Below are 27,881 nucleotides of genomic sequence, written 5' to 3'. Positions count from 1 at the left end.
CCTCTAATGAGCCTTGGTAGAACTAGTGTCCGAGTCATGGGGTCCAGGACTGACTGAAGACATGTGGAACAGAGCACAGGCATGGTTTCATGTACAGGGAACTGGAACTTTGAACAGGTGTTTTCATATTTTCTGCCTAAAGATTCACAAGTTCTTGATCAGGTGTCTGATGTGGGCTGGCATGATCCTTTCTGCAGCGATGAATAAAGAAAACAAAGAAAACATTATTAATAATAGTAATGATGGTAACAACAATAATATTAGTTCAATCAGGAGAGACGTGATGTATGAAATACATGTTTATTACCGGGACACATGGTATAAGAAATGATGATTGACAGATTACAACAATGAATTAACTGATGTTTGGAGATTAGGCCCCGGTTTGTAGGATGATCATTCAGGAGGGGAAAACCGCTCCGATGAACCCCCCCGGGGTCTAGACACTGGTGGTGGTGATAAGTGGTTCGGTCTGGTCTGAAGGAAGAAGGATTAGCTTGGCCCTGAATTAGGAGACAGGAGGCGAAGGGGTGGAGGAGGGTTGTGCGTTGACACCTGAAATGACAGCTGACAGAGAGGGAAGAGCAGATTTAAAGGGGTTAGCAGGTGCGATGATTGGCTAGCTGGGGAGTAACGCCCCTGATTACTTAATGGAAGAGGAGATTGAAGTGACGTGTAACACCAGGGGGTATTGGTCTTCCTCATTGAACTTGTGCTAAGCTTCATTATAACTATTTATATAGCACTTACACAATTGCAAAGTGATTCTCACAACAAAAATAAAGAACAAAACAATATCAACAATAAAAAAACAAATTATTATAGGAGTGTTAAGAGACAAAGAAATGCTAAACATTCTGAGAGGCTGACTACAAAAGGTAGACTCAATGGCTCTTGATGACATCAATGAGCAGTCCCAATAGATGCTGTTGTATAAAAAGAAATAGAATAGGTCCAGATGTCTTCTATTTTGTGTTGGAGGATTTGTTTTATTGATTGCTGATGGATGTTAAGATGTGTTTTACAATTATAACAAAAATAGTATTGTAATTGGAATCAAAAAGAATGCAAATCATAGTTTTAATAAAATCACTAGCAATATAGGGTTTATTCAGCAGTAAAGCATTAAGTTGCTAAATTAACGTACACTGTTACGGCCCGTCCACACGGCGGCGTGCGTTGAAGCTTCAATGCTTCTTCCCATTCACTTTGAATGGGGTGACGTCACGCTTTGCCGAACTGCATTGTGGTTCCGTCGCTTCGCGTTGCTCGCTTCAAAAGTTGAGAAAAGTTCACATTTTGAAGCTTCGACGGAAGCGTCAGCCAATCAAATCATATGCCAGTACAAGTTCTAGCCAATCAAACCGCGTGCTTGTGTGTCCGGGGCGGAGATTCATGTGATTGGTTGTTGGTCGAGTTTCAGACACGCCCACCGGCAAGCTTCAACACACGCCGCCGTGTGGACGCTACGTTAGTGCCAGTCAAAACCATGTTTTATATCGCTTTGTTTCAACCACTGCCGTCTCGCCGTTCCCCCGTGTCCCGCCCTCTCTGTCTGTCTGTGTCTGTTTCAGTTTCGCCAGTAAGACTGCTGGTAGACCAGCATAAATACCAGCTTCACCAGCATAGACCAGCTAAAACCAGCATAGACCAGCTAAAACCAGCATAGCCCAGCATCCATCTTAAGCTGGTCTATGCTGGTTTTTCAGAAGGGTTTTTAACGTGCAAACTAGTCAGTCAGCTTGGATTAACATCCAGAGCATTTAAAGTATTAACTTTTTTGTTATCAATCTGTTGTGATTTAGACCAAGAACTGACAATACACGGATAATTTATTAGTGTTGTATTTTTATTCTACAAGTGTAATTGTGTCCTATGTTATTAGTGTCAGCTTGATACGGAAGCATTATTTGGTGTCATTATGTGGTTATGTGTTTAGGATCGTAGAATTGAAAAGGGGCTTTACTGTGTAGCAAGGATTTAAACACGTTGACCCTTAGTGAGGTCAGGTTTCTATCACATGAACACTGGACTCAAACTTAAACTGAAGCTTGTCATCGTGACAAACAAAACATCTTTGAATAGTCTACCAGTGACAGTGCACTGACCTACTCTAATACTGCTTGTGTTTATATTTTGAATGACAGGTATACAAGGCTCTGCATATGTACCTGCTCATCATGTAGTGTACATGTAGTGTACTTGCTCTACATGTGGACAGGCTGAATGTGATATGTGGGATCTCAGCCTATCACTGGATCAGATGCAGGTTAAGGGCACAGTCCCCCAGCCATATGCCATGATATGTTTGGCTGCTTCACGGGGATTTTGACACCATGTTCAGGGAGCATGTGGAAACTTGGGCATGCCTTCGTACACGGGTAGAGGCACACAAGCAGGGGTCGTCAGGCTGTCACCACTGGGGCACAGACTCCGACAGATTTATTGGCTTACAGTAATCCATCTGGATCTGAGCTATCAAAGCAGGCAGCAGCAGCAGAGCGGCAGGCTGGGGGATGAGTAAGAGAAACAGAGGATGTGAAAACGAGTGAAGGAAATAGCCACAGTAAATGGGAACTCAAAAAATGTATAAATGCCAAGAGGAATAGAGTACTTGATGACCATTTTCGTTGACCTGACACCTTAAAGGCGCCCTATTATGCTCTGGGTTTTTTTCCTTTTCCTGTAGTGTGTTATATAGGTTTTGTAAATGGTCTGCAAAGGCTAACATCCCAAAGTTCAAGGTTCAAGGTTCTTTATTTGTCATACGAACATAGCTACAGAGTAGGGCTGCTCGATTATGGCAAAAATCATAATCTCGATTATTTGGGTCATTAATTGATATCACGATTATTAAAAACGATTATCCATTTACTTTGAAAACATCCATTTATTGAAAAAAAAATGTGAACAGTATTTTTTCAACAGTTGATTACCCTGAACTTTAAGTGTAATTCAACTGAAAAACCAATAAAAACAAAATTAATTAAAATAAATAAATAATCGTTTTATTTCGATTATGTTGTTTTCATAATCGTTGCAAGCCAAAATCGTAATTGCGATTAAAATACGATTAATTGAGCAGCCCTACTACAGAGTAGTTATGTCGATGAAAATCTTAGGTCACAGGCTTCTCCAACAGTGCGACACAATAATACAGAACAACAGAAAAATATAGTGCAAGTAATTATTAAAAAGTAAATACAAAAAGAAAAATAGTTTAAAAATAGTGAAATAGTGTAAAGAGTCTATATGCAAGCTATTGGAATGATATATTAGATAAATAGATAAATAAGGACTAAGTACTAGATTAATGTTATGGATGTTGTTTCAACAGTTCAGGTGTTTAAGAGTCTTATTGCCTGTGGGATGAAACTATCCCTAAGTCTGGTGGTTTTAGTCCGGATGCTGCGGTAACGCCTGCCAGACGCCAGCAGACTGAACAGTTTGTGGCTGGGGTGATGGGGTCTTTTATAATCCTGAGGGCTTTCTTCCTGAGCCGCTGGGAGTAAAGGTCCTCCATGGATGGCAGCTCCGTCCTGATGATGTTCTGTGCAGTTTTCACCCCCCTCTGTAAAGCCTTACGATTGAGGGCGGTGCAGCTGTTCACGTCAGAGGGAGTTTCTCTCCAACACACCCCCTTGTTAAATTAACGTCTTCCAAATTTAGATCATTTCACAAGTTTAAAGACTACTTCTACAGCACCATGTCAGGCCGAGTGGTTCAGAAATGAGAGCAGAGAGGATGAAAAAGTGTGACAACATTTTTTATTTTTGCCACTTGCTAACTTTAATCTGATAGTTATTTATTTTTTATGTCAGATAATGCTGCATCGATAAGGTAACTAAACCATTTTTAATGCAAACATTTCAGAAAATGTTGTTTCCAAACTCTCAAATATGGAGATTACCTGCACTTCTTTTAAATATCATATTTAACTGAATGTCTTTGGATTGTGGACGGATAAAACAAGACATTTAAAGCCATCAGAACTTTGAGAAACTGGGATGGAGATCTTTACTGATAAATGTATCATCACAAATAACTGTTAGTTGTTGGAGAGAGAGTTGTAGTAGAACATTTTGGTTGGCTATTACGAGAACGTGTGGGTTAATCTGTGAAAAGGCTTTTGTCCGCGGAGTCATATTGACTGAAACCTGGTGGCGGACAGACTTCAGCTCCCATCAGAGAAAGCTAACAGCAGGTCAGGGGGACCCCGGCTTAGAGAGAGCACCACACACCCACCAACACTCTGTGTCTGAAAACCTTTGGCTCTCTGAAGACTCTGTTAAAAGGACTGAGAGACGACAAAGAAGCACTCATGATGCCAGTCGCTCTTATGCATGTATACTGTGTTGCTTGTGAATTGTATCGTACGGTAATAAGTGTCACATGATAAGAGTTTTTATTGCCCTTTCCCCTTACTTTTTATCGCAAGGGGAATGGAAAGCACAAAGGAAATAATCAAGAGTGTTTGATGTGGAGGTGGGGGGGGCTTTTTTATTAAGTGTGTCTCTGAGCGCTAAGCGTAATGGATGGTGGAGCTTTAATCCACTTTGCTGCAGCAGGGCTGGAGGGAAGCCATCCTCATCCTGTTATTGTAATTCACTTACAGTCACCAGGACTCTTCAAACTTCGACAAGGACCTGTGAGAGTTCACGGCTGTCCTCTTGAACATCCCCCCCCCCCTCCCCTAAGCGTTAATACCATTGGAAGCACGTACAGTATTTGGCTGCTGATTGTTCCATTTCAGCCTGAAGTTCCTTCCAGCTTAGCGCATGGAAAGCTGTACAGACTACCTATCTAAGGCAACATATTACCTTCAGCGCTTTTGTGGGCACATCTGGGTTTCATCTGAGACATGAGCGGTTCTAGAGGCAGGCCAACAGGGGTCGGTGCCTCTGTAACACTGAGCTCGGACCCCCTTGTGGCCCCCATCAAAAGAAGGCCCATGACGATTTGTGTTGTATCGTTGCAGCGAATACTGTGCTGTAACTTTAGAAACAAAATTAGGGAATGTGTTATTTTTTTGGGCGCTATGAGTTATACTGAACTTATACTAATAGAAATGTTGATCTTTTTTCCCACACATTATATAACTGGCCCCAGCACGGCCCACCCAAGTAAAATTGGTCTTGAAATGCCACGGTTTTAGGACCTAAGCTGTCTCCTTGGTTTGTTCAGAAAATCCATGAAAGAGATCTTGTGTGAAGAAAAAAACTGCAGTTTAAATCTTGCACTGGCTCGCTCCAGGGTACTGATGCAGTTAAACAAGTTAATCAGTCTCAGAAGTTTATGTTTGTGAGTCTCCATTGACTCTCTTTAGCTGCTCACTGTGTTAAGCTCTGTATCTGAGAGCATGGAAGAAGCCGGCCGCACAACTGAAGCCCCATGAGGGCGGTGGTGGCTAAGTCCATAGGGACTTGGCTTGGCAACTGGAAGGTCACCAGTTCAAGTCCCGGAAAGACCAAGTGCTACCGAGGTGTCCCTGAGCAAGGCACCGTTCCCTACACTGCTCCCCGGGCGCCGTACATAATGGCAGCCCACTGCTCCTAACACTAGGATGGGTCAAATGCAGAGAAACCGTTTCGTTACATGGTACCTGTACTGTGTAATGACAATAAGTTGAATCTATCTATCTATGAGGTGGTTTTGAATTAATTCAAACGAGATCCTCTGTCATTGAAGATCTTTAAATCATTCAAAAATGTTGAGTTGGGGTCCGTCACTGCTGTCTGTTCAGCTTGCACAACACAGAGGGGCGTAAGATAAGGTAGCACTTTATATCTCGAGGGTTATTGATGAGCTGCTGTTGCAATACAAAGGGCAATTTTAGAAACCTAAAATAACAATTAAGTGCAAATCCTAATTGCATACAAAAGCCAAAAAGGTAAGCACATAATTTATACATGTCAACAGGAAGGATCTTGATGAAAGATAGATGTGAATCTTAATACTCGGATGTTAAGTAAGTGCGCACATGTTAATGTTTTTATTGCATTGTGGGAACATTCACTGGGCATGTTACTCATAAGGTTGTGTTTACAGTACCCTTTAGTTTTCCTGTGATGTTAAGGAAAAGTCCAGTTGTGTGTTTGGGGGGGTGTTTGATCTTTGGGGCTTTAACGTTGTTTAGAATTGAGCTGTGTGGATGCAGGAATGGCATTTGTTGGTCACTCCAATACTTTGGCCAGACCCCCAATATCTCAACAACGTCAGGACTTATTGCCATGACATTTAGCGCAGACATTCACAGGGTGTCCGCGGGGTCTTAAAAAGTATTAAAAGTTGATAAATCAATTTAGCGAACATTAAGGCTATTAAAAAGTATTAAACGGCATTTTCCAAGGTATTACATTTTGTAGCTTGTTTTCAATAAGTATATGAATTGTCCAAAGAGGTTGTATTCTACAGTCTGCCTGAATGTAATCATTGCGTAAGTGTGTAGTGTGATTCTGTGTAGTTTATTTATGGCATCCCGTTGGATTGGACGTCATCTGAACAGGACATCTCACGCTCACTGCTTGATAGCGCGCGAAGGTCCGTTTACGCCGGTTGTTAAACAACGTCGTTATGGGGAAATGCAAGTCTGCGTCCAAATGGTTGGAAGATAAGGAGGAAGGACAATCAATACTGTATATAGTCAATGTGAGGTAAAGTGTGTCGCCAAGGTAACCGGTTAGAAACTCCAAGTGGCGATGAGGTCTTAAAATGTATGGAAAGGGTCTTAAAAAAGGTCTTAAAAGGAATTACATTTGACTTCAAGATTCCTGCATATACCCTGATACAAGATACCCGGAGAATGAATCAAAGTCATTATAAAACCCTGACCAAGCAGCAACATGTTTGATATTCATGTTCTCAGGATGAAGTGTAATAAGTGGTGATCCCTCTCTGTGACTTTACGTCAGTTTAAAGGGGCCCTATTATGCTTTTTGTGGATTTGAGTTTTATAAACTGCTTTTCGTTATAGTTCATGACCTTTCAACAACATCACAATTGTAACTACTAAATGTTGCTATTACAAGAAGACATCAGTACTAAGTAGACCACATAATTTAAAATATACTTAGAGTTACAAATAGACTTGCATTTGAAATAGCAGTGAGCTAAACTAATCTCAGTTTTAAATCTTAAATTGGTCTACATGTTATAAAAGCAGCTATGATGGATTTGTGTAAACAGCCATCATGAGGAAAAGTATATCAACTCTCATTGATGAACTGTATAACACTTCCTAGACCACTTTGCTGTAGACGTTATGAGCAGCGCTTTATTGGTAGACGTTGTAAAGATAATCCACCTTTTTATCAAGACATACAGTGTGGCGCTCTGAGAGAGTAATATTTAATAGACTGTCAACATGGTGGAGCCATATGAGTGTGTGTGTGTGTGTGTGTGTGTGTGTGTGTGTGTGTGTGTGTGTGTGTGTGTGTGTGTGTGTGTGTGTGTGTGTGTGTGTGTGTGTGTGTGTGTGTGTGTGTGTGTGTGTGTGTGTGTGTGTGTGTGTGTGTGTGTGGTTTCAGTTGAAAGGTAGTTTGCTATTTAACTCAGCTGGATTTATCAGGTCAACGTGTGGGTCTAATAGCGCGTTTCCACTGCAGCGGGTAGCTCGCTTTAAGCGTGCCGAGCCGTGCGGGGCCCGTTTTTGGTTGCGTTTCCACTTGGCCTAGTTTTGGCCCGGGGCTACTTTTTCACCTTTTTTCTGGCCCGACTAAATCGTGGTTCTAGGGCCAGGAACAACCAGGCTGAGTCGGGCTGAGTATGCTAAACTAGAGAGAGAATCGCTGGCAAGGGGGCTACAACTACAACAAGATGAACATATTTGACCGTGATTTAATTGTAATACACGTTTCAAACTGATGCCGAAGTAACAACATACTAATACCGGTTAGTAAAAACCATGAATTAATGCTTTGACAAGTCTGCAGACAGACGGCAGGCGAAAAACCCTTTTAAAATGCGTGTTTTCTAAATGTAGCTTGGCTAAGCTAACGTTATATATGCTCCGACCGTCCACACTCACAACAACGGCCTATACAGACATAAATAAACCAGCGACTGTATTCGCCATGACACAGGCAGTCTGTGGTTTGTACTTGTTTAACTTTTGTCTAGTTTCTGAACAGATATGAGGAGCTGTGAGCTCTGAGTGCTAAGAGCTAACGGCTGTGTTGTTTTTTGGGGCGCTCATTGAAGATGACGTCACGGCTCCGCCTACACTGCGTTACTATAGTAACTACCCCAGTTCCTAAACTGTAATGGAAGCGCAGCATTAAAGTGAGCCGGGCCTAATAAGGCCTAACCAAGCCGAGCGAGGCCTGCAGTGGAAACGCGCCATAAGTGTGTGTTATGGAAAGAGATCGGATTGGTTATGGAGTGTGAGGATGTGGTTGATTGGTTTATAGCTGGATGTGTTTAAGTCATTGTGATATTGCCTAACATAAAAAATAGTCCATTAATTATCTCATTCTTCTCATCATCTATATAGCTCCCATATTGTTTTATATGTGTGTTTAATCCATCACAGTCCTCTTTTATTGTGGCCAATTCTGGTTAACTGCAGGAAATCAAGAAAATCAGCCGTCAAGCCGCATGCTCTGATTAAGGTCATAAAGCCATATAAATGACACTGCAGAAACAAACCTGCCCAGGGCTTTGCTTCACACATAATGGTACTAGTGTCACCGGAAACCCTCAACTTCTACTTTCAAAACCCGGCTGCTCCGAAACACTCGGCCCTCACTTCCTCTTTGGCGTTGGCGAGCGAAAACACTCACAGTCTGAGCTGAATGTCATTTATTTTACACCCTATTGGATTAAAATGGTATAATAATCTTTAAGAAATATGAGAAAACAATCACCAGTTAGGCAATCGTGTGTGTGTGTGTGTGTGTGTGTGTGTGTGTGTGTGTGTGTGTGTGTGTGTGTGTGTGTGTGTGTGTGTGTGTGTGTGTGTGTGTGTGTGTGTGTGTGTGTGTGTGTGTGTGTGTGTGTGTGTGTGTGTGTGTGTGTGTGTGTGTGTGTGTGTGTGTGTGTGTGTGTGTGTGTGTGTGTGTGTGTGTGTGTGTGTGTGTGTGTGTGTGTGTGTGTGTGTGTGTGTGTCCTAGCATTAATATACTTGTGGGGACCTAAATTTGTTTACACAGTCACGTGTGGGGACTCGCCTCCCTTATGGGGACAAAATGGAGGTCCCCATGAGAGGAATCATTAATTTTAGGGTGAAGACTTGGTTAGGTTTAGGGTTAGGGTTAGGCGTGTGTTGGTTATGATTAAATAAAGCCAGTTGAGTAGCACTTGAAATGTTTTGGCTCTATGAAACCTGATGTACTTATATGATTCTGTTTTCTTCAAGTTTGTATCTTCTTGGTCGAATGCACTTATTCTAAGTCGCTTTGGATAAAAGCGTCAGCTAAATGCAATGTAATGTAAATGTAATGTTAAGGTTAGGATAAGTCTCCAGGAAATGCATGTAAGTCAATGTAATGTCCCCTGAAGTTGTGTGTGTGTGTGTGTGTGTGTGTGTGTGTGTGTGTGTGTGTGTGTGTGTGTGTGTGTGTGTGTGTGTGTGTGTGTGTGTGTGTGTGTGTGGTGTGTGTGTGTGTGTGTGTGTGTGTGTGTGTGGTGTGTGTGTGTGTGTGTGTGTGCTGTGTGTGTGTGTGTGTGTGTGTGTGTGTGTGTGTGATATGTCAGTGACTCAGTCCCTCTGTGTGTTATGTACTCCCGGCCCAGCCCTGTTGAGCAGCAGGAGATCACTCCATCTCTGTCACATCCAAAAATACTCCATGACTGAAGACGTGTGCTATGTCAAGATCCGCCACCTGCTGTGTGTGTGTGTGTGTGTGTGTGTGTGTGTGTGTGTGTGTGTGTGTGTGTGTGTGGTGTGTGTGTGTGTGTGTGTGTGTGTGTGTGTGTGTGTGTGCGCGTGTGTGTGTGTGCATCTGCTTTTTCAAACACACATCCTGTCACATCGTGTCCAGGTGGCCTGAAGGTCTATAGGTTTGTCCTCGCCTGTCATGTGATGGATCACTCAGGAGTCAATTGCAAATAATGATTTAAGTATTATAAGCTTCTTTATTGATCTTACTGGATCAACGGTATTGATACTTTTCACCGACTAAAACAAGACCACATTAGTATAGAACTCTGAGAAGAGGAATATTGGAGAACGAAGACAATAGGAGGGTTAATAAACAAATAGATGCCGTGAATCCTCACGACTGACAATCTGAAACCAGGCAATGTTTGGAATTTCGGCTTCAATTAATCAATTATAATACATTTTCTGTTGATATAACAATTTTTTTTTTTTTTTTTTTTTTTTTTTCTAGTTATAAAATAAACAGACATTGCTCCAGATAACAGAACATACAACAAAACATGTAACAACAAACAACTACATACATACAACTAAAAAAGTAACGGGGGGGATGCAAGGATGACTTCCTAAGACAGCTGATTGTGACATACACATTATACATTACACAGGAGATGCCATATTGACAGGGTCAGATAGGAGAGCTGCGGACAGTGAACCGTAATCCTCCTGTCTCCCCTCAAAATCCCCCAGCAGAGAAGCTGCACGCTCCATATTCAGTAGGTCCAGATACTCCCTCAGCCATGAGTCCCTAGTAAAGCAGGCTGGTTTGCGTTCCTTCCAGTTTAGTAGCATGAGTCTTTTTGTGGCTAAACAGCCCAATGTCCAGAGCCGATCGGCAGTCCTTGCAACATTGCCATCTGGCTTGAGACCCAATAGACATGCAATGGGACATGTAGGGAAATTAACTTTTAAAGATTCAGACATTAAGGATATTACTTCTGATCAAAGTTTTTTTACCGCTGGGCATTCCCAGAGTAGGTGCAACAATGTACCTCGCTTGCCACATTCATGCCAGCATAAGTCTCTGTGTTTATTGTCCATCTTGGATTTTGTGACAGGGGTGATGTATGCTCTATTGAGAATTTTGAACTGTATGATCCTGAATCTTACACATTTAGAAGAGAACATAGCTGACCTCCAAATGGAGTTCCATTGCAAAGCAGACAGAGAGATATTCAAGGCATGCTCCCAGGACAGTTGGACAGGAGAATAGGTATTCGGGGCAGCCCTAGATAATAATTTATAAATGTTAGAGACCACACCGGATGATATGATTGCTTTCTTGAGGCACTGGTCCTCTTCCATACATGAAGCAGGCATGGCTCCCTCCTTACATTTTGTACTAGATGTTGATGCATAAAGTCATATGTTTCTATTACGACGTAAGACCAAAAGCTTAACTTTTGGAAATAAATAAACTTAAATATCTTTAAATTGATCATGAACTTGGATAACACTACCGATAGCATGATGATATAAACGCGATGTGGTTCCACTCCAAGATGGAAAACTACTAAACTAAACTAAATTAGAAATAGAAACCAAAGTATTGAGCTCATCAGTCCCGTCATGTTGTAAAATAAAATTTCAATTGTATTCATTATCTCTCTGTCCCAGATCCTGTACGACAGCCCCAAAGCCAGACGAGAGGTGGAGCTCCACTGGAGGGTGTCCGGAGGGCCGTACATCGTCCGTATCCTCAGCCTGTATGAGAACATGCATCATGGGAAGAAGTGCCTGCTCATCATCATGGAGTGGTAGGGGTCACATTAACACACACGATTACACACCCTTACTTAAGTGGATCCTTTCAAACACTGGGAATGTCCTTCTGATGTCTGTTCCTAAAAACATATTGGCATGAAGCTTGTGTTTCTTATGTTTTAAAGTGGACATTAAGTAGTTAAATGATCTGCATTGCACAGTGAGGACTCCTGCTATTTGATATTAGGCTCAAAACTGGCAACAGACCTTACAGTGACTACAATTTCCCATAAGGCACAGCTCTTTGTCACTTGATCTTAATAAGGGTGATGTGGGTTTATTTACAAAAACAAATGTGGATAAAAACAGGGGAAGTTCTGCTCCGATTCCACAGTTTTCCACTTTACATAAATAAATACAGACGCCAAATATTTATTTCAACGAGATACTGCCATCTCCATAATTCACCACAGTTTTCATGATGTTTGAATCAAACCGGTATCATTATATACATTCAAAGCTAAAGCTGTTCATTACTATCAACATGTGTATGTCTCTCAGCTAAATAAATGGCATTTTAAAGTGAACTAAAGCAGGGGTTTGCAATCTTTTTGACCAAAAGAGCCATTTTGCCCCCTTTTCCAACTATTTGTTTTGTCTGGAGCCACCAAACATATTTGATAGCTTATAAAGTTGTATTTATTGTTATATCATAGACAAAAACTACAGTTTTTTTGCATTTATTATTTATTACATTATAAAACTGTTTACCTCTAATAAGAAACAAAGAACTCCTATAGGGAGAATTAAAAATAAATACACAGGCCTACTTTAAAATGAATCAACACAGCACTTGGGGAGCCCTCTGCACATTTCAAGGGAAAAAAAATACAATTAAATGAAATTAGTTTACTGATTGAATTATGACTGAAGATCGTCAGCTGTCTTCCTCTTCCGTGTTTTTCCTCGATACGTAAAGGCTGCAGCATCTTTGACAACTTCTCTCTACATATCAAACATACCGGTAAGCCAGCATCATTTGCTGTGAAAGCAGATAACCCTAACCACGTAGAATGAAACCCTCTGTGTTCCTCCGAGTTCGCTCATCGAGCCAGGCGTCAGGTTATTCGCCTGCAAGAAAAGGTGCTGGTGCGGGACCGTAGCAGGATATGACGCATGTTAGTTGACCTAATTAAAACCATTTTGTTTTTTATTTATGTGTCACAGTATCACCGCAAAATACAAGATACGAAACATTTTCAAACATGCAATAACATTTAAATAGTCCTACAAATACTTTTATTTAATTTCCTTCTTATTTATGTCTAAACTCAAGACAGAGGGCTTACTGTATCGAGCCGCGGGTTGCCGACGCATGAACTAAAGCAATATCCTGAACGTATATGATGGGATCTATCGTGCCCGTATGTTTTCACACAAAATACAGCTTCAAGCTAGTAAACGTTGTGCCACTGAGGAAATGCTAAAGGTCATTTAACCTGAGACTCAGGCGAGACAAAGTGACGACATCGGCTCCGCAGAGGTGCTGACAACCTGTCCGTAAGAATAACCGAGTGATTCCAGTGTGTGTGTGTGTGTGTGTGTATGTGTGTGTGTGTGTGTGTGTGTGTGTGTGTGTGTGTGTGTGTGTGTGTGTGTGTGTGTGTGTGTGTGTGTGTGTGTGTGTGTGTGTGTGTGTGTGTGTGAGTGAGTGAGTGAGTGTGCGTGTGTGTGTGTGTGTGTGTGTGTGTGTGTGTGTGTGTGTGTGTGTGTGTGTGTGTGTGTGTGTGAGCTTTGACGAGCATACAACTTGTTGAACTTTGCTCCTTTTATTGCTTTCCATTTGTGAATGGAAACAAACTCATAATTATTCAGAGGAAGACTCAGCAGGGGCCGACCGCCGAGAAATTACACTGTCCTTTATTTAAGGGAATTACTGGTTCTCATCATCACATTTATTTACAGAGCCACTGTTTGTGTTGTACTGTATGTAGTGACCTTGTGTGTGGGTGTGCGTTTATGTGTGACTCTTCCTGTGTGAGCCCGGGTCAGAGGAGGATTGCAGTGCAGTGTCACACACACACACACACACACACACACACACACACACACACACACACATTTCTCTCTCAGTTATCTGTTCATCTGAACCACAACAAGTACGCTCTTACTTCACACTCACTCACTCTCATTCAACCATGATGGAAACAAACACTTTTTCTGAGGAGGAGGAGGAGGAGGAGGAGGAGGAGGAGGAGGAGGAGGAGGAGGAGGAGGAGGAGGAGGAGGAGGAGGGAGAGTTTTCATTGAAGGTCGTTTGATCTGAGTTTCCTTTGAGTTATGTTTTAATCAACAAGTCTTCTAAAACGGATATATATATGTGTATATTTATATTTGTCCGAACTTATAAAGAATCAGATTATAGGCCTTATCAATCATCAGCTAGACTGCTAGAGTATATAGTATTTTGTCAAATTAATTATCTTCTTGATAAACCAGAAAGAGACAAATATTAGTACTATCACTGTTAAACAATGCCAGCGCTGTTTCATTTCACATACTGTAAACCCTGTAGGTTCTTTTCAGAAAGAAGACTTTGGTAACTTTCCCCTTCTTCCTCCTTTTGATCCGGTTTTCCTCTGCTCTCAATATTCTTTAGAAACTCTGTCCCTTCGTCGTTTGTCTTTGAAAGGAACTGAGAGCTTTAGGTGAAAGTGTCAGACTTCCACTGAAATCCAACTCAGTGGCTCACATTGTAAAACTGTACACACATGTTTTTATCTAACTTATTATAGTAATGATTTATTGTGTCAGTAGAGACACAAAATACAATCCTGGAAAGGAGTATAATAAGGCCCCTTTAATTCCTTAACTCCAGCACTGATTCCTTTCTGATTCAAATGTGGGATACACTCAACATATATGGATTTCTTATATGTATGTACGAAGTGGTTAAATAATATATTGGTAACGCTGATGTAAATGTATTCTATATGTAATTTCAGGAAACATTATGTTATAGATTGTCATATGTACATTTTGTAAATGTTTTGTGTGTGTGCGTGTGTGTCCAGTATGGAGGGAGGAGAGCTGTTCAACAGAATCCAGGCCAGAGGAGACCAGGCCTTCACTGAGAAAGGTGAGGACTGATTAACTGTGTGTCACAGGAAGTGAGAGAGGAAAAACCATCATGATTTTCCAGAAAGAGTGATATAGGCAAGGCAAGTTTATTTATATAGCACCTTTCAACACAAGGCAATTCAAAGTGCTTTACAAAAAACGAAAGACATTAAGAAAATGGCATTTAAAATCAGTCATTAAAAAGAAAAGATAATAAAATAAACATTAAAAGAAAAAATACATGGATAAAAGTTACAGTGCAGTCTAAGATGTGAATAGTTCAATTAAAAGCAGTGACAAAAAGAAAAGTTTTTAGTCTGGATTTTAAAGCTTCTCCGTGTTTAGTTCTGACTCTGGGGACAGAAAGCTGACCAGTCCCTGAAGACCTGAGAGATCTGGATGGTTCATAATTTAGCAGGAGGTCAGAAATGTATTTTGGGCCTAAACCATTCAGTGCTTTATAAACTAGCAGCAGTATTTTGAAATCTATTCTTTGACACACAGGAAGCCAGTGTAAAGACTTCAGAACAGGAGTGATGTGATCCACTTTCTTAGTGTTAGTGAGGACTCCAGCAGCAGCGTTCTGAATCAGCTGCAGCTTCCTAATAGATGTTTAGTGAGACCTGTGAAGACACCATTGCAGTAGTCGAGTCTACTGAAGATAAAAGCATGGACAAGTTTTTCCAAATCCTGCTGTGACATTAGTCTTTTAATCCTAGATATATTCTTTAGGTGATAGTAGGCTGATTTAGTAACAGTTTTAATGTGACTGTTGAAACTCAGGTCAGAGTCCATGACTACACCTAGATTTCTGGCTTTATCTGTTGTTTTGAACATTGCAGACTGAAGCTCAGCGCTAACTTTAAGCTTTAACATATAAGTCTTGGAAAACATGACACAGGGAAGTACAGAATAGGAAACTGTTTTGAGAAATGTTTGTTCCCTAAATGATCTGTTTTATCCATTGTATGATACTGTTGATGCTTCTGGTTTGAGAGTGTGTGTGTGTTGTCTTCTCCCAGAGGCTTCTGAGATTATGAGGGACATCGGCACGGCCATTGAATATCTTCACAGCATTGAGATCGCACACAGAGACATCAAGGTGCGGAAACATCAAAGCTTGAATATCCGTTTAGGGTGTTTAAAGGCCATTGTGTCATATGTTGTTGTTTTCCTTCCTCCTATCAAGCCAGAGAACCTGCTGTACACCAATAAAAATAAAAAGGGGATCCTCAAGTTAACAGACTTTGGATTTGCTAAGGAGACGACGCTACACAACCCCCTACAGACCCCCTGTTACACGCCCTACTATGTGGGTAAGTAGCTTTATGCGCCTATTTTCTAAAAAAAGGCTTGAAACAGTATCATTTGGGAGTATAAACGGGTTGAATATAGTGTCTTAGCAGCTTTTATCATTTATAACTTGCTTCCTTTTCTGTGTGTTGTCATTCATGATAAGCTCCTGAGGTTTTGGGTCCGGAGAAATATGACAAGTCATGTGACATGTGGTCTGTGGGCGTCATCATGTACATCCTGTGAGTACTGGCTGTGGGTTGGGTGGAAGAGAGGGTGGATGTGATGTTTTTTATATGATGCAATATGTTAAGTTGATACTTAAATAAGTGCATGTGAATGTTTTTGAAAGGTCTCTTTTGTCTCTGTAGGTTGTGTGGCTTCCCTCCATTTTACTCCAACACAGGCCAGGCCATCTCTCCAGGGATGAAAAAGAGGATCAGGATGGGGCAGTACGAGTTCCCCAACCCAGAGTGGGCCGAGGTGTCCCAGGAAGGTGAGATACTCCCCGTTAAAAAACACTAAAACCAGTCCCTCAACACTGACACTTTTGTAGTTGAAGTAGTTTTCCCACCTATTTATAACGCTTAAAATGCAGATTTTCATAAAAAATCCTGGGAAAAAAACCCTGCTATATATAGAATAATAACATATTTAACTACATGTTTATGAAACGTGTAATATTCCATAGCTATTAGGTCAACATGTTATGCTATCATCTCACAAACAACAAAGATGTCAGTGACAACCGATGCATCATCTTAATTCAACTCAAAATATTTCAATAGGTAACTTTTCCTAACTTTTAACAACTGGCCCTTTCCCTGTGTATTAAATCACTGTCTGACGTGAGAACTGCTGACTCTCAGTGTGGACCTTGGTCTCATTGTGAAGCCGGTGATACAGATCTACTGAATGTGTGGATGACCCTGTAATGTAGAAAACCTCTGTTTGGATCAGTTACAGCTGGAGGAAACATCATGTGGGTGAAACATTGCCTTGCTGTTAGCCTCAGTTTACATCTTACATCATCTCTTTAAACGCCATGCATCGTTACCTAAGTGCAGTCTCTTTAAACAGAAAATGTTTTAACTATGATTTATGTAAACTATGTTTGATGACCTGCGGGGGTAGTTCCTCTCCCACACTCACTGACTGTGTTTCTTGTTTTCCTTCTTAAGAATAACTTAAAGGGGCCATATTATACTTTGGGGTTTTCCCTTTCCTGTAGTGCGTTGCTAAGGTTTGTGTGCATGTAAATGGTCTGCAACGTCTCAAATCCCAAAGTTGCCTCCAGAGGGAGTTTGTCTCTCTCTCTTTGTCGTAAAATGGAGGCCAGTCTGTCCCCCAGGGAAGCACGGAACACCAGACTTGCATAGGTGTTTTTCTTCTTATATGTTATTATCTTTACATTGCCTTTGCTTTCCTTCCAGCCAAAGATTTGATACAGAAGCTTCTGAAGACAGACCCCAACGAGCGAATGACCATCACTCAGTTCATGAACCACCCCTGGATTAATGTAAGTATATGTTTCGCAAGGACCGATAGACATTGTATACTTCCTGTACTGCTTCCTGTTTGTCTGTGCATCTGTTGCTCATATCCTTGTGTGTGTGTGTGTGTGTGTGTGTGTGTGTGTGTGTGTGTGTGTGTGGTGTGTGTGTGTGTGTGTGTGTGTGTGTGTGTGTGTGTGTGTGTGTGTGTGTGTGTGTGTGTGTGTGTGTGTGTGTGTGTGTGTGTGTTTGCAGAAGTCCATGGTGGTGCCCTCCACCCCCCTCCACACCACCCGGGTGCTGACTGAAGACAGAGAGCTGTGGGAGGATGTGAAGGTCAGAACAACACTGCCCCCCTCTGGTCACATGTTCACATTACAACCTGTTACTGCAGGGCTGTCAAAGCTTTATCTGCCACATATATATTACTCATGTCAAATGTAAGTGTTTGTATTACAAATGTTCAAAATTAAGAGCGCAGAGGCCGAGATATCCTGACTTTAGACTCCAGTGAGGGACACACCTCTGAAAGTTCTGGATACTACGTTTCCCATAATGCAACTCAAAAGCATCTTTTCATGTAAGCTTGGTAAATACCATATACAGTGTATAGTAAATACCCATCCATATGCATCTCGCTCAGTTTGTATTGCTTTCTGTTAAAATGTTGAGTCTCCAAGTGTAAACACCTGATGACATCACTATGACATCATGAGGGTCAATCTTCTCAGCCTTTACAAAACTCCCACCTCCCTGAAGTCAACGTTTCTAATGTACTCCTTGTTTATATATTTTAAGATTATCATTTATTTTTCAGTTATTATTATTTTATTAGAATTTTCAACTTATTTTGAATTTAGTTATCACACAATTTCATGTGTAAAGCCAGCAGAGTGCCCCTTTAATGATAACTAGCTTCTACACAGCAAGGGGGAATTATTTTAACTTTTTTACACCCTTCATCTTAAAGGGGACCTATCATGCAAAATGCACTTTTTTATGTCTTTTATACATAAATATGTGTCCCCGGTGTGTCAGGGAACTCACGCAGCGTCAGAAAATAAAACCCTCTCTCTTTTCCTCCGTACCCAAATCTCTAAAAACGGGGCTACAACGGAGCTGATCCAGATTTGCATCCGATATGAAGTAATATCGGAAATGTAGGCTGGCTTTACACCCACGGCCCTATCAGAAACAATGCCCGACTGTTTTGGACGTAATATGGTCGGTGTTTACATTAGCATCGCTAATACTCAGAGCTAACCTGTACTGGAGAGCATGTGTGTGAAGAAGCAGGAAATAAAAAGGACCTCACCTTGTGGTATAACCGGCAAGAGAGAAAGCCTTTGAGCTCCATACTGTTTTAATCCTTGATAATCCATGATATGGCGTTTTCATCCATTTTTAAAGCTTTATACCCCAAACTAGCACTTTTGAAACAGGAAGTGAAATAGAGGGATATGAGGCATGGCTTGAATGGGTGATCTGTTTGGTATTTTGAGCAAAACACTTCATAGACATGTTTTTTATATATTTTTATTTTATATATCTGAGACCTATGCTATTGCCTAAAAATAGCATGATAGGTCCACTTTAAACTAATAGAAATGTTTCAAACTGTAAAGGTTTTTTATTGTATCAACATCTTGATAATCCCTCGATGGCCACCAGGGAGAAGCAGAACTCACAGTATAGTCTGTACTAATAACACACACAAACACACACAAGTTTACATTTGACACACACACTTACACACAAAGGATCTCAGCTGCCCTTTGGCATTTCTCTCCGAACTCTGTTTTTATGACTTGCACAAAGAAATGTGTTAAAGGAACAAAAGCACTGCCTGCTCTCTTTAAGTCACTCTGACTGAGCAAGTTTGAAGAGATAAGGTATTCAAGGACATTTATCCAAATCATACGCACACAATACGCCCTTGTTCACTTCTACAACATGCAATGCTACGTTGCGTAAAAAATGATTGCACTCTAAACAACCACTTCTCCAAAAGCAGAAACCGTTACCCAGCGATTATCAAGAGGCTGCAAACCCTGAGCAATGAAGAGATTGAGGGTTTACATTTCCGGGATTGTTACCCAGCCCCAGTTTGCAGACCAGTCCTCTCACATTTTAGTCATTTTTTAACGGTCTGAGGAGGACTGTGTTCCATTATCTCCTGGCCAGTGATGACTTGACCTTTCACGGACTCATAAACAAGTTCTCGGACAGGTTTCTCTTTACAATGTCCACCTTTTGTTGTTTTCATCACTGCTTACAATTGAACAGCCTTTTAAGAAGTGCTTTGACATTTTGGGAAGACTGTGAAATATGATATAAGCAGGGGTGCACATAACTTTTTTGCCCTGGTTCTCAAAGGAGCACTTGGAGATGTTGCTTGGTGCTCATCCTTAAAATGAAATAAACCGTAACTTTTGAGGGGGTCTTGACTTTATTTGCCAGACACACGGCACTGAACACACGTGCAGAGCTGAACACAGAACACACATGCAGAGGTGAACACAAGACAACATTAGCACGACCAGTAATCCTACAAGCTGTCATCACTACCCTCCTGACTGTTCTCCTCACTGTCTTCCTCTCTGTCAGACATGGTAGCTGATGATGTAGGCCTACTACTTTCCTCTCTGGTTGAGTCTGTGATTAGCTGCTTGCATCCACAAGTCAACAGCTGGGTTTGGGTTTGAAAGTCTCTGTTGTCATCTTAGACAAGTGGATGTAATCAAATAAGTATGTGAACATAACCAATAGCCTACCATAGCCAATAACAAATTAATGTAACTTATTTTATTTGTGTTGTTCATTCAAATCTTATTTTACCTTAACATTTATTTATGCATTTTTTTTGTATCTCTCCAGTTTTAAAGGATATTTTTGGTTACTGTCCTATAGTATACATTGGAATGATTTAAAACCTGTTTATCCCAATAATTACAAAGGAGTGCCTTGGAAATATGTGTTTACATAAATTGTGACCAAACCGTTTGAACTTAGACTAAGAGTCCTTACCTCACTGAGCTGTAGTTAACTTATCAGCCTCTCAGTCTGACTGGAGAGGACTCTCCCTCCACATTATTGTAGAAACATCTTCTTCTTATCTCCGTTAGAGCAGCTAGCACGGCACCAGATTATAATAACAACAGCGCTGGTACCACCCTCCCTCGCTCACTCGCATTTTGTCTGTGAGCTGCGGGCGCCAGATAAGCCAACATCCCCCATTTTCATCACTTACAGCGCCCATCGTACAGGGCAAATGAAAGGTGGAACCGGGGTGAAAAGGGTGTTACATTTACTTCATTGTGAATATTGTTACATCAAGGCCGAAAATTAGGATGAGCCCCAACGGTCAAAAAAAAATGTTCCCTCCCAGAACTGCCAGCGCAGCACCTCCCCAGATCTGGCGCCCTAGGCGAACATCTAGCCAGCGCTACGGGCCGGCCCTGAGTTCGTATCATGGTTCATATGCAACTCGCAAATATCTTTCTCTCTCTCTTCTCTCTCTCTCATCTCTCCTCTCTCCTCTATTTTCTCTTTTCTCTTCTCTCTCTCCCTCTCAATGTTGGTACGCAAATGCGCTTTGTTGCAAATGACCCGGTGCTCTTTTTTTGGCGGAGGTGCGCATGCGCACCTGCGCACCAGTTATGTGCAGCCCTGGATATAAGGTAATTAGTGAGATTTAAAAAATAATGGCAGGCAGGTTTTATTACTTTTGAGAGGCTAGTTGTTGACTCCATTGTTAATGCTAAGCTAACTGGCTGCTGGCACCAGGTACATATTTACAAACTAAAACTGAGAGAAGTAGTAAAGTCTCAGAAAAGCAAATATTTCAAGAAATGTTGCACGACTGCTATTTGCACTAGTTATCACATGTTACTTGTTAGACGCTTTTATCCAAAGCGATTTACATACTCAATACTGTGGACAATCCCCACAGGAGCAATTTGGGATTAAGTGTCTCAGGGACACAACGACATGCTGACTGCAGTGGGGTTTGAACCTGTGACCCCCGATCCCAACACCAAGACTCTATCCACTGCGCCACATGCCTCCGTTGAAACATATTGTGTTGCACTGTTGGAGGAGCTTGTTGATCTAAGTCATAAATACACTGTAGCTATGTACATGTAACGGGTCACAACCGTAAGCGACTCGTTATCGATCAGAAAACGACAGCGAAGCATCTGAGTGTGTTTTCTGGCATTTATTCTGAGAACAAACACACAATGTCCTTTACATCCGCGTTGCACATCCTCAGCAGTGCTCACTTCAGTGGCCGTTTCTCAATCGTGAGGATGCTGGCTTGGTAGTCGCGTACTTCCAAGCCACTTCCTTCATAAACGAAGCAAGTACACTTCCAAGCCACGGGGTGTTTCTCAATCGCGATGATGCTGGCTTGGTAATCGCGTACTTCCAAGTCACTTCCTTCAGAAACGAAGCAAGTGTGCTTCCAAGCCACGGCTTCGGAAAACGAAGAAGAATGGAACAGGCTAACAAGTGTGCCACTCTCTCTAACGGTTTCAACATAAACTGTACCGAAAATAAATACCTCACGATGTCTATCTAATTATGAACTTGCTTTACTTTCACGGAACACATTTTTGGTGATAACAAATATAACAAAGTAACATATTTACCAACACATGTTCTACGCCACTACATACTTACATTTAAATGTGTGCTGCGTTTTTGAAATTGGTCCGTGCGCAAAGCATTGTGGGGATTTTAAGGACGCGAAGTCTACCCATGTGCAGCCTCGAAATTTCCCCCAAACCAAGGACGCGGCCTCGGTGGAATTCCAAGTATGCTGGAGATTGGAACAGTACTTCGGTGGCACTCGATGACATAGCATCCTTGAAATATTGGCTTGGAAGCCAGTATCCTCGAGATTGAGAAACGGCCGGGGAAAGCGGAAATTTCATACAGGAAGTACAAAACGATGTGCAACAGGAAAGTGTTCCCACTAGAAACGTTACTCAAAAATATTAAAAGGAAACAATCTCAAAAAAAGATCAAATTCACAACCTATTGTAAATCGTAATTTATAAACTAATAATTATTTATACACATTTTTACATACATTTTTTACATACATTTTACATACATTTTTTACATACACATGACAATGAAAGCCTTGAAACCAAACACAATGTCAATCACAAAAAAAAGGTTAAGAATAGGACTCGGTTACCTACAATATAAAATTATGTTGTGTATAGTTTCCCCTTAATTGAGAATTTAATTAAATAGAGAATATAATCTCAATGAGACTTTTTACCTGGTTAAATAAAAGATATATATAATTAATTCTGTTTATTAATATAAAACATTTATTAATCAAAGTACTTTACATAAGCATGAAAGCACAAGAGAAACTAAAACAAAACAACTGTAAAGAAGGCAATTCTTAAAAAACAATTAAGATAGTTAAAAAATAAAAGCGGTGCCGAAGTATAATACCAAATGTTGTTAAAAGCATCGGTTAATAGAAAGGTTTTTAGGCTCAATTTAAAAGGAACTCAGGGTTGGGGCACACCTCAGATGTTCTGGAAGTTTATTAGAGATCTACGGAGCAGAGAGCTAATTGCTGCTTCTACGTGTTTGGATCTGATCCAGGGAACGATGAGTAAATCTGTCTCGATGATCTCAGAGCTCTGGGTGGGTCCTAACCGAGAAGCGTGTCAGACATGTATTGTTGTCAGTATCAGAATAACTTGTCCCACAGCAGGGAAATGTACTGCGCTACAGCAGCAGATCAAATACTTACATATTAAAAAAAAGTTATATACAATGATTAAGAGTATAAACAAATAAGTACACCATGGTAGAAAATAAAGTAGCATTATTTGAAAAAGTAAGTGAACATATAAAAAAAGTGTTGAAAGAGCCGGAAACATTGACACATTGTATATACATTTTTTTAAATAAGCGTAAATTGTACATAATGTGTATATATTGCACATTAGGTACTGCATATCAATGATATTACAGTCAATGTTGGTGTAGGGGTCTACCAGGGGCCATGGTGGTTGTACAGTGTGCCTGCTGCAGGAACTGAACTGTTGTAGTTTTCACTGAACTGTTGTAGTTTTCACTGAACTGTTGTAGTTTTCACTGAACTGTTGTAGTTGTCACTGAACTGTTGTAGTTTTCACTGAACTGTTGTAGTTGTCACTGAACTCTCACCCCTCTGCTCTGCCCCTCACAGGAAGAGATGACCAGCGCTTTAGCCACCATGCGCGTGGACTACGACCAGGTGAAGATCAAAGACCTGGACACCTCCAGCAACCCGCTGCTCAACAAGAGACGCAAGAAGGCCGCCGCTGGAGCCAAAGGCGGGTCCACGGTGTGCCAGAGTCAGTGACTCTGAGGACTGTCCGGGCGAGACAGGAAGTGAAGACGAGAAGCAGCTCAGAGGAAGAGGAGAGGTGGATTTTTGCAGGAGAAAATCATTTGAAGTCAGGGACTCTTGAGAGACTGGATGATGAGAAAAGGTTCTCTAAAATAAGGGGAAACATAGGAACAAGTCAGAGCTGGACATTAATAAGACATATCAGTTTGTGATTATAAGACGTGTTTCTATTGTCAGTGGAAGAAATCAACAGCTCTGCTCACTGTGGTTCTTTCTGTTTCATTTTTATGTACGTGGTTTTTAGACTGTTTGTAAGTCTGTGTGCAGACATGAGTATTTGTAGTGACCGTGTTTTGTGTCTTTGAATGCTTTGTTGCCTATTTGAGGTCTCCTTTGTAATCATGCACTAGTGTACAAACCAAACACAGACAGACAAAGCGAGTGTGGACAGACTGAAACCAGAACTCACTTTACATGCACTGTGGCCAGTTTCTCTTCTGCTGACGAAAAAAAGCAACGTCTCCATTCATTTAAACTTAAGAGAGTATTTTTGGATGCAAGCGGTTCATTTTACTCATCACATTACATGACATTTATTATGACGCTTTTATCCAAAGCCACTTACAAAAAGTGCAATTAATCATAAGGATACAAATTCAGAACAGCAAGAATCCTGTGAGTACATTAACTTCAAATAGGCTAAACCATTTAAAATTCTACAAACACTTTACAAAGATTGTATTTATCAAGGTGCAGTTGACCTATGTCCGTTTTCAGTAGTCTTTAAACCAATTTGGAGCCAGGATACTAAAAACTAAACTTGCTTTACCCTGGTCCGACTCAGCGTCACTGCTGTGGATCACCATTGTGTCCCCACTAATGGAGCAATAAGTAAACAACCTGTCTGCTTCCTGTCCGCATGCGGCCACAGAGCCTAATGCAAGCAGCAGTGGGGTAATGGATTGTAACATGTAGGAGTTGTGTCATTTTCTCTTGAGAAAGGTCTTATGAGGGATGAGTAAATGCGTCCATGTATTACAGTTTCACTTCACATTGAACCCCCCCCTGTAGAGATATGATTTGTCCACACTGTTGTAAATAAAACTTTATAAAGTAAAGCTTTGTGTTATTTTTCTCAGGACCTTGGAGCTTTGTTTTTGGAATCGTCCTTTCAGGCTTTGTGAGGCTGCTAATAATAGCAGCAGTGAAGTAGTTGTTTGGGACGCGGCCATCTGACTGGAAAAGGTCAACATTATTATGTTTAGATGATATGGCGAGTACCTTTACCCCACTTTGATCACACGCTTACCCCTGCAGTATTTAGGTGATGGGTGAGGGCAAGCTTATCATAAACACAACCAGGCTTTCCTGGCTGTAAATATGGGAGCCATGATTGCATGACGTCCAACTAGAGCCAGTCCTCTCAGCTGTGTTGTGCTCCATGCACTTGAAGTATAACAGTTGATGAATAAGATAATTATACAGGCAGGGTGGGATTTTCACGGCGGCCATGACGGCCATGGCCGTCGTAGCCCCTCGGTCTGGCCGTTATGCCCCACAAATAATTGTACGGCCACCATGGCCTTTGGGCCCCTCACACTGTTAAAAGTTGCTTTAAAAGCGTCAGAACAGTGGTTTCTGAACTGCATTATGCTGCGTTCACAACGGACGCGATTCGAATATTCTCATCGCTATAACCGCCGGAGTTTCACCGCGGCTGTCAGCTGTGTTTACTCCTGTCATTCAAACAGGACGCGCTGGAGATGGGGCGGGGCTTATATCCATGTAAATACTGTGCCAACTACGACCAAATTAACCTATGTTACCGTGATTTAATTGTAATACACGTTTCAAAATGATGCCGAAGTAACTAAATACTGATAACGGTTAGTAAAAACCATGCTTTAATGCTTTGACAAGTGTGCAGACAAGACGGCATGCAAAACCTTTTAAAATGCGCGTTTTGTGAATGGAGATTGGATCGATCAGGCTAAACTAACGTTGTAGCTGCTCCGTCCACACTCACAACAACGTCCTAAAGACATAATTAAAGCAGCGACTGTATTCGTCATGACAGAGACAGTCTGTGGTTTGTACTTGTTTAACTTTTGTCCAGTTTCTGAACAGATATGAGGAGCTGTGAGGAGTTGATTAAAGAGACACACGCACACACACACACACACACACACACACACACACACACACACACTTTTGCATTTCAAAGTATTGCTTGTTCATACAGTTGGATGTTGGAGCTTCACTGTGCACTGCTGAATGATGTATGTGCAGAGTTTGACCCTTGAAGGCTGTTTCTTCTGCTCTGAAATGGAATATATGTGTTACATATTAATAGAATTTTTGATTTTTAGATTTCATTTCGGATTTGTGAATGGGAGAAGTAGTAGATGGAAAACATACCAAACACTAATTATTCAAAGTAAAGTATTTCATTTTATATACGGTAATACTAAGGAGGCATAGGCCTATATGATGATACGATTATTGATCTTAAAAAAGTGATTTGTTTTTTGTCATTAGAAAGTGAAGTTATTTATTTGTAAGCTCCAAATCCTAATTTTTTCCTCAATGGCCTTTGTGCCCTGGCATGTGGCCTTTGCACGCTGAAAAAATGTGTGACACCAAAGGCCAAATGGCCTTGCCCCTAAAATTACGAAAATCCAAGCCTATACAGGGTGTATTTTGAGGGTGGAATTTTACAGGGTGTTGCAAATGACTTCCTCATTTGGAGGCAGTGGTACTTTTCCTTTGTAGGCAGGCCTCTTGTCAAGACAAGCACAGTCATGATTACAGCATCTGTAAAACTTGTTTGATGTGGACAAAACAGTGTCAGTGTCTGCTTCCTACTTGTGTTTTTCCTCACAACAATCACTGATCCTCCTCCAGGGATTTACAGACTCCATGCAGAGATACATATTATTAGGTCAAAGGTCAGAAGTAAAGTTCAGTATTGGGTTAGATTTTTCCACATTATTCAGAAGAGATAAATGGTGATGTTTTAAAGGGGCCCTATTATGCACATTTTCAGAGTTCACATGTGTATGTTGTGCCTATACTGTGACATGTCTCCATGTTGTAATGTTCAAAAAGCTCTTTATTTTTCTCATACTGCCTGTGCTGCAGCTCCTCTTTTCACCCTCTGTCTGAAACCAGAGCCCAGTCTGCTCTGTTGTGATTTGTCAACCGCGGTTGATCTCTCTGCTCTTTAAGGAGGAATGTGTTTGTCAGTGGAGAGCCATCTGACCTTTAATCATTAAAGCCATTCTCAGGCCACGTTGTCACCTGTCCGAGCTCCATGGTTCATTTTATTTTTGTTTTCTGACCTCAATAACCTCCTATTGTCTTCCTCCTCTCTATCTTTTGTGATTGTTTGTCTTACACAGATATGCAGCTACAGGCCTGGAGTGGAGTGCACCAGCTGGCGTAAAAAACGTCGGGCTTAGCGACGTCCGACGTAGTGATTCGAATTTACACCGAGTGCACCAAGCCTGACTAGTCTCGGGCGTAGCTGCGCCTGGTCTTAAGATGCGCGTCCACGTGAATACACGCGAAACAGTAATTGTTGCCAAGCAACGCCATTTTACCATTTTACAGACTCAGAGGACCGCAGAGAAGAGGGAATTCCCACAGCCACAGCGTCAGCGATGACTCAAGGGGAATCCCAAATGGCCACACCCCGAAAGAGAAAGAGGGATTTGTCAGAGCTACAGCGGGAACTAACGGAGAAATAAATTGTTCGTGTGGAGGTGGAGACCGTCAAATTGAGAGCGGAACACGAACAAATTGAGCTGGAGAAGGAGAAATTGAGTCTCTTCTTAATGCCCTTTCATTGTTAAACATGTAAACAAGACGCCCTGCCATCGTTAATATCCTTCTTGCCTGTTTTACGTTACTATGGATACTAGTCTGTCTTTCCGATTTACGCCTGCTCCATACTAGGCGTAAAAGTTACACCTGGGCGCAACGCATACAGGGCTTAAGTCTAAGTGGTGCACTAGTCATAACT

At 41.3% G+C, this 27,881-nt stretch overlaps 1 protein-coding gene across 1 annotated transcript in view; it reads left to right on the top strand.

Moving 5' to 3' along the window:
• mapkapk3 (MAPK activated protein kinase 3) overlaps nt 1–24,975 on the top strand; it is a 28,307-nt gene extending 3,332 nt beyond the window's left edge. The window contains exons 2-10 of the mRNA XM_034212369.1: nt 11,498–11,637; nt 14,659–14,723; nt 15,727–15,806; nt 15,894–16,020; nt 16,164–16,239; nt 16,369–16,493; nt 17,431–17,516; nt 17,746–17,826; nt 23,714–24,975. Of these exons, the coding sequence (XP_034068260.1) occupies nt 11,498–11,637; nt 14,659–14,723; nt 15,727–15,806; nt 15,894–16,020; nt 16,164–16,239; nt 16,369–16,493; nt 17,431–17,516; nt 17,746–17,826; nt 23,714–23,869 (936 nt within the window). The 3' untranslated portion in view covers nt 23,870–24,975. The remainder of the gene's footprint in view (nt 1–11,497; nt 11,638–14,658; nt 14,724–15,726; nt 15,807–15,893; nt 16,021–16,163; nt 16,240–16,368; nt 16,494–17,430; nt 17,517–17,745; nt 17,827–23,713) is intronic.
• The last annotated feature ends 2,906 nt before the right edge of the window (nt 24,976–27,881 follow it).

This window comes from Gymnodraco acuticeps, unplaced genomic scaffold, assembly GCF_902827175.1.
Source record: "Gymnodraco acuticeps unplaced genomic scaffold, fGymAcu1.1, whole genome shotgun sequence".
NCBI lineage: Eukaryota > Metazoa > Chordata > Actinopteri > Perciformes > Bathydraconidae > Gymnodraco > Gymnodraco acuticeps.
This window is presented reverse-complemented; position numbering and strand designations above follow the sequence as displayed.